The sequence below is a fragment of the Lentinus tigrinus genome, assembly GCF_003813185.1.
Source record: "Lentinus tigrinus ALCF2SS1-7 unplaced genomic scaffold L226scaffold_69, whole genome shotgun sequence".
Taxonomy (NCBI): domain Eukaryota; kingdom Fungi; phylum Basidiomycota; class Agaricomycetes; order Polyporales; family Polyporaceae; genus Lentinus; species Lentinus tigrinus.
Window position 1 is genome coordinate 63715 of NW_027137978.1, and position 11136 is coordinate 74850.

The window sequence follows — 11136 nt, forward strand, 5'->3', positions numbered from 1 at the left end:
CAATACCGGACCGCCGCACGGCCCGTCGGATGCCTATGACGTCTCCGACCCGCCAGAACTTGGAGGCGTTCGTATGCGGCAAATATACATGATTATGTGTGCAACGAGTGTGTATGTAACTTTTGTACCAACGGATGCGAACATGAGGAACAGAGTCAACATAACACAAGCCACAAACGGATTCAGCTGCACCCGCAAATTCCCCCGACTACGCGCACAAGGCGGCTCCTTGAAGTAAGTATACGTAGAGTAAGTACGATGGTATCCGAGTCCCGACCAATCGAGTGTTCGACGAGCAACGAGTACTTCCATAGCAAACTGAGAGAAAGCATACACAGCACAGAGCGCGGCAAGAACACGCGGGCATGGCTTTGGCATACGACCGTCCCAATCCTGACCCCACCCCGGACCTCTGTAGATATCCAACAAAACCGGACGAGAAAGAGAGCAGCTCCGCACGGCGCAATCACGACTCGCCGAGATCAGCACCCACCGCATCGACAACGTACAGCACCTGCTGCGGCCTGACGAACAGGCCCCTCGACTCCGAGCCCGACATGTCCGACACCGCAGGCGACACGCTCCTCAGCCTCTTCGCGCGGTCAATGCTCAGCTGGTCGCCCTCGCGCTTCAAGCTGCTCTTCCCGTCCCTGCCCAGCGTGTTCAGCCAGTCGTTCCGTCTCCTTCTCGCCATCGAGTCCTGGCCAAAGTCCCACTCCGCCGCGCTCCCGATGTCAAAGTACCGGATCCCGCCCCACGTCCCGTCGTTCCACGGCCGGCCGTCCAGCTTGTCGCCCGGCCATGCGTCGTTCATCGGGACCTCGACGCCGACCCACGGGCCCTGTTCACCCTCGACCTCGCCAATGTAGCGCGCATATGCACGGAACCGCGCCTTCTTGGACGAGATGATGCACGGAATGCCGATCTCGAGCGTTGCGCCAGGCGGAAGCCTTGAGGGCGTGCCCGTGGTCGCCTCCCGGATGGTATCGGCGGAGCTCTTGCGCTTGAGGGACTCGCGGACTGTCGAGGCGCTGCTCGTGGACACGATGCTTGCTTGTTTCTCGTGCGCGATGATGGCTGGAGACTTCGGCTTCGCCTTGATCGTGCCGCCCGCGTCGTTCTCGTCTTGTTCTGGGGGTAGAGACTTGCCGTTCGTCTTCGCCGGCGTGGAGGGTTTCGATGGGGTTGGCGGCGCTGTACCAGATGTCGACCGCGCGACAGACTTCCGGGTCGCTGTCGACTTGGTGGAGATGGTTGACCGCACGGACGCAGAGGACGCAGTCCGCTTGGCCACAGGGCTGACTTTCGGTGATTCCACCGACTTGCCCCCTTTGATGGAGGGTGTCGTCCTCGAGGCGACAGATGGAGGGCGCTTCGGGATCCGCGGCGTGCTCGCGCCTGTCGTGTGCACGCTGGAGGTCGACACAGTCGACGTCGCCGACGTCGTGCGCGTCCGTCCGACGTTGCTCGCGGTGAGCTCCGATCGCGCGGTCTCAAACGCTGTTGAGTTCTCGCTCGTGCTTGTCGCGCTGGAGGAGAGTGTCGATGCACGGGATGAGCCGGATGGTGTCCGGAGGGTGGAAGGACCAGCAGCACCCTTCCGGATGGTGGATGCGGTGGAGCGGGTGGAGCGGGTGGACTTGATAGATGCAGCAACCGACTTCGGCCGCGGTGGTCTGTCCGTGGTGGTAGAATGAATTGATGATGTCGTACTTTTCCGCACGCTAGCCGTTGTCATGCTATTCCTTGGTATTGGGCTAGGGCTAGGCGAGAGGGGGGACTTCGCGCGGTCCCCGTCAGCAAGACTCGCGCGGGACAGAGAGGGCGTTGTCATTGCGGGAGTTAGTTTCGAGTCTGGACGCAGACTGCTTGGCGAAACCGGTGCGCGGCGGTTCAGCGTCGTCGTCGTGACACGGGAGGATGTCGAGTGTGTGCTACGTGCGATTGATCGAACAGAGGCAGCAGAAGATCTCACACCGTCGCGTCCCGCGACTGACCGCGCGACGCTGCGCATGGAGTGCAGACTGACCGTGTCTGACTCGTCCGTCCGCGAGACGGGACCGTTCCGGACGGTAAGCTTCCCGCCTCGGGCTGTCGAGGATGGTGTGGCGGGCATGAGCAGTTCTGTCTCGTCTTTCAGCTCCAATTCTGCGATTTGAGCCAATGTCAGGGGTCGCAAAATTGTCGCATATAGGTTCATATGGACGCACCAGTAGCGATTTCTTTCGCCGCCCAGGGTTCCATGCCAGCGAACCCATCGTCTTGCTTGATTGTGAGCCAGCGTCTTCGAATGTAGCGGACGATGTCCATCCGTGCCTGTTCAGCCTGCACACGGACATGGGAGGTGGACGATAAGAGAGCAGCTTCGGGATCATTCGGGTGTGGCCTCAGCAATACTGAGTCCACAACAGCCTAAAGCACACCAGAGACCGTCAGCATAATCATACGACTTGGAAAACAAATCACCGAGCTGCGCACCTGATACGCCATGGGGGCGTTCTTCTCGTTCAGGCCCCTGCGGAGAGAGTCGAGCAGCATCTCGACCTTCTCGCCGTCCTCGAATCGCACCCCGTCCGCCTCCATGATCTCGAGCCATTCCGGCTGCTCGAAGCATTCCGCGGCCTGCGTGCACACGACATCGTCGATGGTCTTGCGTGCGGCGAGCACCATCTCGCGCACGGTGTCACCCCACGTGTCAATCACGGTATCCAGTTTCTTGAGCCCAGCCTGTGCCGCAGCCAGCAGCGCAAACACGTTCATGGGCGTCGTGCGCTTCCCAAGGCCCTTGAGGAGCGCATCGCGCGTCTTCTGGGGGAGGGCGGCGAACTCGGAGGTGCACCAACCCTCGCCGAAGAGGCCGACGAGCGCACGACGGGCGCCGCGCTCGAGATGGGGGTTCTTGACGTCGTCGAGCACGGAGAACTCGAGTACGCGCGGGGCGCGGCGGGCGCATTGGCGGCAGCGGCATCCGCCCGTGCCCCACTTGCCGCCAGTGATGGCTTCATATTCTGAAAATTCGAGGAAGGCATGGAAGAGGCCGTGCAGCATCTCCTGCACGATGCGCGCCTGGATCTCGTCGTAGAGGGTATCGAGGGAGAGATAGGACGCAGAACGCATGATGTGGAAGGCGGTATCAAGGTCAAAGGTACGATGGGAGAAGATGAGGGTGCCGGTATAGATGAAACCGAGGGTAAAGTGCAGCGAAGCGGGGGTAAAGGGCGGAGAGGGGAGGTTAAGGGTGAGAGGCTCGCCAGGAGTGGCCTTGACGCCCCACTGGAGGAGCTGTGTGCTGAAGTAGGGAGAGCGGGAGACGAGGATGAAGCGGTGAGAGGAGAATATGGCGGTCGCGCTCTCGTGGTTTGTGGACGAGAAGGAGCCGGTGAGGGAGATGCGTACGTCAGAGTAGAGACGGGACCGCCACATGAAGACGAGATCTTTGCGGAGCTTGTCTAGTCGGGCCTCCTCGCCATCGCCTTCCTCTGAGATTTCGGCGGAATCAAAGAGGAACTCAAAGGCTTCGCCCCAGCCCTTGCCGGTATAGAGGTATTCGAGCTCATTAGAGAAGATGGTAGGGTTGATGTTTGTGGGGAGGCGGAGAAGGGCACCAGGAGCTGTTGAGGGGGCGGGAGAGGTCACACGAAAGGGGGAAGGAGAAGGGGTGCGAGAAGGAGCAGAGAAGTCGACGGCAAGAGTTAAAGAGAGGGCAGACTGAGCAGGAAGAGTGCCAGTCGGAGAAGAGGAATAGGGAGTAGGAGAAGCAGCGGGAGGGGGCTTGAAGGAGAAGTAGCGAGCTTGAAAGGACGGAGGAGCACGAGCATAGACAACAGCTGGACACGGAAGGGTCAGTTAGAGAGATCTGCGTGAAGCTAAGGCGGAAGAAGGAATTGAAGAGATAGAAGACGAGACGGTGCAAGTTTGAAAGAGATGATTATTGCAAAAGCACCGTCTGCGGCTGTGGTCGGGATGGGACTGCGGATGTCTATGACGAGTGGGACGACTTTCACGCGGAAGAGAGGGAGGAATGAGTTGGAAGTGTGCGATCGCACACATCGGGAGAGTTCACGTCGTCGGAAGGAGATGACAACTGAGAACTGGCGGAGTGATGATTGCAGGCGGCAGCACGCGTCGAGACGGGAGATTTGAGGACAGAACGGAGGACACGGGGCAAATGCCAGGGTGTAGATAGAATGAATGCAAGATGAAGAAAGAGGAATACATGTTTAGAGGTGACATGGACGGATTGATGGGGAGAATGACACGGGCAAGAAGGTGCGAAAGACAAAGGAAAGGAGAGGGACACGGACCTTTATGGCCCCAGACCTCTTCTACTCCTTTGCCGGTATCCGACTGGAGCTCCCATACGACGTCCGCGAACCTGTCTTTGGCGTGATCGAAGAGAGCCTGGAGGTCGTCCTGCCAGTGTGTTGTCGAGTTCCGGGTTGCCTCGGTGAGACCGGGGGGAGTAGTCGTCGTCGTCGTCGGGGCCATAGGCTGTCGGATAGAGAGAGGAGATGGGGAGAGGGAAGAGGAAGAAAGGGCGGGCAGGAGCCCAGCTGTGAAGAGGGTATGGGATGGGTATCGGGTGAAGAGTCCAAGGCGAGCGCTGCAGACGCACTCGCGCTTCAAACTTGCCTCTCGTCTACCACGAGGCTCCCCGCCGCTGCCTCCGCTGCCTCCCCTGGCCTCTCACTCGGCTGTGGATGTGGTGATACGCCTCTTGGACCCGACCTCGACCTCGAACACGACCGAGACCGCGTTCGCTGATGCCTCCGATGTGAATCCGCCGGCGACCGTCTACTCTCTCCGCCGCTGACAAGCCCGTCTGCAGACGAGACAAGTTCACGATCCACTCCAAGGCCGTTGTCTGCCAGGATGTAGAACTCAAGGGTGACATCACCATCGGCGCAGGTCCGTCCAGCCTCGACCGTGTTTGCCTTTCTCCTCACGCTCACCTCCGTCCGCCCAGGGACGATCGTCCATCCCAAGGCGACCATATTCGCCATAGCAGGCCCCATCGTCATCGGCTCGGGCTGCATCATCGAGGAGGGCGCTATCATCGTCAACAGGTCCGTCTTTGCATCCCTTGCTTTCTTGCTCACCCTCACACTGCCCGTCGTCCAGGCGGAAGGAGGTCATGCGCATAGGCGACGACAACCTCTTCGAGATCGGCTGCCGTGAGTCTTCTTTCCTCCTCAACGCGGACATATCGGTCTCCACTCCATCTTGACTTCTCCTTGCCCCGTGCCGTCATACCTCCCCGTTCCTGCCTTCCCAAGCTCCTCACTCCGGCACTCTGGCCCGGCGGCCTTCATCTGCAGCTAACTGACATGCGCATCCTGCCCCCGTACCCCAGTCTCGCTCGGTCTCGACCAGCAACAACGCCCTCGCTGCTGGTCGAGACTGCAGACCTATCGTGCGAGCTCAGCAGGTTATGAAATCATGTGGTGTCGCTCCCACTAGAGTGCTCGGTGCCGTCGCGCGTATTCAGCCAACTCGTGCCGACGCTGCAGCACTCGTTCATTAACACGACCGAACTGACTTGCTCGCTTCATAGTGTCGTCATGCAGGAGCTATCTTGGACTCCTGCGCTTCCCTCCCTCGCCTATGATGTCTCAGACGTTTCCCCGCCAGCGCAATCGCTACGCTTAGCCGCGTCTCGATCTGAGCAATACGTCCGCTGTATGAGACCCTCCGCTCCGCATCTCTCTCTATGTGCCATTCTAGGCTGCTCTCGCTCAGCGACGGTGGGAACGATGTATGCATCGGTCAGTTTAGGATTCGGTCGAGGCCATGCTCCTGCACTGACGCGCCCGCAATTGGAATTCATGACGTTAGACAACGGCTTCGGTACGTCCACCGCGATGTATGTGGTGGTACTGCATTGCGCATGCACATGGTCCCCCCGATCCATCGCGCGTTCTCTCGACAAAGTCTGTCGCATCGTCCCCAGAGCGTTTGTCGGCCTAAGCCGAGTAGACAGCGTCATCCTCGCCCTGGCGACCGGCGAATAGCGCACTGAGTGCAATAGCAGCTTCCCTTCGTTTCCAGTTCGTACGATCTCCTCCCTAGAGAGGTACCGTTGGTGTGCCGTCGCGCGAACCCCCGCGTACCTCGCATGAGATACAGTACTATCAGGCAGGTCTTCCCCGACCCGAGCAAAACCGTCTGGCTATTCAGCCCCTTCCGTCTCCCTCCCCGGCTCAGCCACCCCTCGGACACCTATCTGACCTTCTGCCGTCTTGCCCCCTTCCCGAAACAGGCGTCGAGTCCCCGACAGTGGGCAACTGCAACACGATCTGCACCCGCGCACGCGTGCACCACACCCTACGCATGTCCTCCTACTGCGTCATCGGCGCCGGCGTGCTCGTCGTGCCCACCGAGGACGAGATGCTCGACGAGTACACCGTCATATACGGGCCCGTCGCCGAGCGCAGGATCTGGAGCGGCCGCGGCAAGGTGCAGGAGATGGACCTGCGGCGGAAGCATGCCGAGTACCTGCGAGAGATGTTGCCCAAGTTTAATCGCTTGCGGAGAGGGGATGGGACGTGAGTACCTGAGTACGCGTGTGACAATATGTGCCATCTCTTCCAGTGTCAGTATTTTCTTGCTATCACACGCTTCTTGTCGTGTTCTCTGTGCAACGAGTGTATTGTGAATATCCTTCCGCACGCGACACTTTTCTGGGCGCTTCAAGAACAAGGACAGGTGCTCCAGCTGGCCAATTATTCGCACTCGTCCACGTCACGGTATGTACTGTCTTGGGAGAGCGAGGCTCGCGGTCCCAATCTCGCAGCCTCTGCGCCGTCCTCACCACTCACCGCGTCTGTTTCACGTATTCTCCTCGAGCCCCATCGCCCCGCGACCCGTTGTCTGCCACGTCGCGGTTTCCGCCAAGGTGCTTTCTCGCATCGACAGCGACCTTTTCGAAAAGACATCAGGGCGTGGATGTGAGTACCGATCTCATGCGTGTCATTCTACGGAACATGCCTCTAGATTCTAACGTGCGATCCAATTTGTTCAGCGTTAACGGCAAGCTTCGCCGCGCAGAGCGCAGAAGCGACCTCAACGTCGATGCGTTACGCGGGTCGCAGCGGTCCGTCAAGCACAGTCCTGATGACATTGACAGGCTGCAAAAAAAAAAAAAAAGACTAGCCGAGGGCGGTTCTAACCGCGTCTTCCTCATTATCATGCGCGACGGCTTCCGGACGGTGGCGCGCATCCCGTACCCAGCTACGGCTCTCAAGTACTTCGCTGTCGCTAGTGAAACGCCTACGCCGGCCTTTCTCCGTTCCGTGGGGGTACTTACACAGGGAGGTATACGGATACTTGCCTACGACGGACGATGCGGCGGGGACTGAGTGTCGGCCATGGAGGCGCGGCGCAACAGCGCGTCATCTCTCGTCACGTCCTATGAAGACTTCCTAGACCGACCTGAGGAACCTCAAGTTTGATAGTGCCGTCGATACACAGGAAGCCAGACTGCGCAAGACCGCTGCGCTGGCCGAGGGCGACGGGTAAACGAAGTGGTGATAAACGGGCTCAAGTACAAGTTTTGCTACCGTAGGTCAGCGACTACCATGCCCGACTCCCGACCGCGTTGTTTATGACTACGTCGAATTGCCGACGGAGGTCGTCAAGAAGCGCATGACTTGCTTCCTCAACCAAGCACGGAGACAGCATCCCGCCACCGCCACCGACCCTCGGCCCATGTTGTGCAGGGTAAGTACAGCATCCTCTTTGTTCCTGCCCATTGCCTGAACACACAGTGACCAGTCGATGACCAGCCGTCCGGTTTACAAAACTCATAAAAAGAGACTGTTCGACCGCATTCAGCAGTGGCTCAGGGAGCATCTCGAGGACGACTCGGAAGGGGGTTGCAGTTCCCCTGAGGATCTCGACCTTCATAACCTTGATGTCGTCTTTGTGACGTCGGAAAGTGAGTGCCTTGTTTAACACACAGTACTAGTGATGCCAGACCCGTAACCTGCCCGACTCGGGACCGATCTTGCAAAGTCGCAGAAAGCCTCGGCGAACTGGGAGCCTAGGAACTTGAGCGTGTCTAGTATGGCAAGGCTCTAGTCTCTCGGGGTATGTCGTCATGAAGTCATGTAGACCTCCGCGATTGCGCCAGTGATACTTTCATCAGAACGTGGTGAGGCTCGCACACGCGCTGCCAACAAGTTACAACCGTGGGTGTCGACTCGAGTTCGGGCCTGCGGTCGGTGACCGTCTCAGATTTTGCTTCATCTTGTTTTCGCCTGCGCCTCCAGTTCGTAAGTTCTCTCCTCAGCTAGCAGAACAGTCGCTGACTTCTCTTTCTCCTTCTTCGCCATTCACGTCATGCCTTCGAACCGATCCGCGGACGCTGTGACCCGACGTCGGTATCTGCTGGATTCGCGATTGTAACGTGTAGGCTCCCTTCTCGAGCTTCCTCTCCCACTCCCTCACTCTCGCCTCCGACGTCCGGTTCTGATCTCGTTCGACTTCATCTCTCCCTGGTCTCGCTGTGGCACCCCACTCACTCACCCATTCTGCTTCTCACCTATACTGCTTGCTCGTTTACATGTGCCGCCTTTCGATGCGTCACGCTTCGTCCGCGTACGTCGACACACACAGATCAGTTTCCAAGTCCTTCTGCCCTCATTGCCGATCATCACCCTCATCGGTGGTACCTCCGCAGTCAGTTTCAGCACCGGGCATACCGCCGAGCCCCGCCCCTGGATTCATGCGCTCTCCATTCATCGAGCGGCGAGTACGTGTTCGTCTGGTGAAGGACAAAGCGTACCTGTAGCGCATGCATGTGGAGGACCTTCTGTCGCTCGGGTTGAACGTTGATATCTTTTCCCGGCTTGACTTCGAACGAACGATTTCGATCTATCATGCATGATATGTCACGCCGTTTGAGAGCAGACAAATTCATTCGTCTATGTACATATGTTACAGTTCCGATCCTCGAATACGAGCCCGCAGAGGCGACGACGACACAAAGAGAGCTGTCCGTGCATCTTGCCCTTGGGGCAGGCACATAATAGGGGGAAGGGAAAAGAAGGGTCTGAATTGAATAGCACACATACCTATGGGAGAGTCCATCCCGCGTCTCGGCAGCGCCTCCGCGTAACCGCACTTCCCTCCACCATCTCCGCGTATGTGCTCCTCCTCGCACACCTTTTCGTCACAATCACGCGAGATTGAGCTTGACTTGGATAACGCTGATGGACCTTGACGTTGTGGTCATGAAGGTAGAAGACGTGCTGCCAGATGTCGACTCCGATGAAGGGTATGAGGGTTCCCGGTTTGGGGAGGGACGAGATCTTGAACGCTGCGGAGGCGGGTCAGCAGTGTGCGGGTGCGGGTGAGAGGATGGAACGAGGAAGGAGCGTTGTATGTATGTGAAACTGAAACGTCGCCGAAATGGATGCCGGGTGCGACCAAGCATGACGCGTCTTCCATGCATATCGACGAACCGCAACATGCACACTCACTATAGTTGTATCCAATACCCCTAACAGGCGCGCCCTTGAGACGGCCGGCACCTGGCGCCGCGGCGCGAGGTTCGACCAGAAGGGTGGTATGTCAACATAGGGGGAAGGGGATGACTGCGAGACAGTGTATATGCACACGCGAGGAGAGACCATGTAATGATACATCTGGTTAAGCGACAAGCGGCGAGGACATCGATGGACGAAAGGGAAGGAAAGGAAAGGCAGTGCATGACAAGGGACGTAGTCTAAATGCCCACAACACCTTTGAACGCCTCATAGCACCGGAGGATCGCCTCCCTATTATCAATTGGTTTCATGCCTTCGCTATAACGGCGAGTGGGTCTGGGGACCGCGGGAACATGCGCGGAAACGATGGTGGCTTGCGGCGGGTAGCTGCCTTGAGCTACGTGGCGCACAAGGTCGACGGTGACAGGAATCTTGTAGAAGGTAGGGGTGGTACCGATGAGAACGATGCCCGGCATGACCTAACTAGCCGGTAAATAACATAACATCTGAAGTGATGGGATCGCGCACCTTTGATTCAATAGTTGGCACGCCGCATAGTTGTCTCAGCTTATAATTGTAGTCGAATGCGGCGATGGCCTCGGCGACTAGCTGATGTTCAGCGGAGAGCATTCGCGCTCCGTAACGTTTATCCTCCTGGACAAGGAGAAGGATGTCGTTCTGGCGGCGATCGACGAGACAAACGTCTGTCTTCGCATGCCTCCATTCTCCACAAATGAAGAGAGGAATGACCTTGCGAGTACGAGTGACTCTGTGGCGTCTCGCGTAGCCCAGGTGCGAAAACAGTGCGACGGCGAAGTCGCCCACCGCGGACTCTTCAATTTCGTCCTCTGGGGGTACCATTGCAAGATCGAGGAGGTTGATGAGCTCAGCATTGCGATCGGACACCATATTATCCGCCTTCGTCGTCGTCAACACCTCCTGGTCAATCGCGGGGGCCGGCAGATGGTCGACTCCGAAGAAGGTGGGAGCATCCTGATATTGCACCTGGATGTTGTACGCTGCGAGGTCGTTTGCTGTCCAGTCGCTACTGGACTTTGCAGAGCGGATGAGATTGGCCATGAAAAAGACAACAGGAACTTCAGGAAGGGTGGCAGGAGGCGTCCGCGAGTGTAGGCGCTATGTCGGGCATCTTATCTGGTCTTATCTGATCTTATCATGCACGTGCACGTCCTTTGAGTGCCAGTTTGTGAGCGTCTATCTGGCTCATGGGGTTAGGGCTGAAGTGGTCTGGGGGACCAGTCCCGACCTTGGAATGGCGGAGCTTCCCGATTTCGTCTTTCTCCCTTCTCCTCCTGCGAATAGATGGATGACAACTGCTCGTCAGCAACAGGTCAGTGACTTCCGTCATCTGTTAATTCTCTGGTAAATATCGTCCGACGTGTCACCCATCTCATCCTCGACACTTGTTGCGACCAATCTCACGCTCGATACCCTATCCATATAATTCCTGGATCCATGCCCATGGGTCCGAAGGCGAGAGGGGCGAGTGGGAGGCGAGGGCTTCTGGAGCCTGAACCGCTGGATATTTCTCAGAGGCGAGGCTGGGACATTGAAAGAGGTTCCGTTTAGCTACATGCAGCACTTGGTTGCATGAGAATCCGCCCTGAATCCGCTGAGATACGCCCTC

At 58.0% G+C, this 11136-nt stretch overlaps 4 protein-coding genes across 4 annotated transcripts; 1 reads left to right on the forward strand and 3 right to left on the reverse strand.

The window, feature by feature from the left end:
* Positions 1–46: 46 nt before the first annotated feature.
* L226DRAFT_540878 (uncharacterized protein) lies at positions 47–4657 on the reverse strand. Its single transcript, XM_067681957.1, has 4 exons — positions 4305–4657; positions 2479–3827; positions 2211–2412; positions 47–2148 (listed from the first exon to the last, which is right to left on the reverse strand). Exons 1-4 carry the CDS (start codon positions 4486–4488, stop codon positions 467–469), a joined length of 3417 nt encoding a protein of 1138 aa, XP_067528816.1. The 5' UTR covers positions 4489–4657; the 3' UTR covers positions 47–466.
* L226DRAFT_540881 (trimeric LpxA-like protein) lies at positions 4378–6749 on the forward strand. Its single transcript, XM_067681958.1, has 5 exons — positions 4378–4774; positions 4829–4908; positions 4967–5066; positions 5122–5174; positions 6260–6749. The coding sequence occupies exons 1-5, from the start codon at positions 4764–4766 to the stop codon at positions 6547–6549; spliced, it is 534 nt and encodes a 177-aa protein (XP_067528817.1). The 5' UTR covers positions 4378–4763; the 3' UTR covers positions 6550–6749.
* A 3222-nt stretch (positions 6750–9971) lies between these two features.
* On the reverse strand, positions 9972–10397 carry L226DRAFT_473778 (uncharacterized protein; the record flags this gene model as incomplete). Its single annotated transcript, XM_067676540.1, has 1 exon — positions 9972–10397. The coding sequence occupies one exon, from the start codon at positions 10395–10397 to the stop codon at positions 9972–9974; it is 426 nt and encodes a 141-aa protein (XP_067528818.1).
* On the reverse strand, positions 10395–10568 carry L226DRAFT_435819 (uncharacterized protein; the record flags this gene model as incomplete). The annotated part of the gene is made up of 1 exon (XM_067674754.1): positions 10395–10568. A coding segment is annotated over one exon (174 nt), but the record flags the coding sequence as incomplete, so codon positions are not given.
* Positions 10569–11136: the final 568 nt, after the last annotated feature.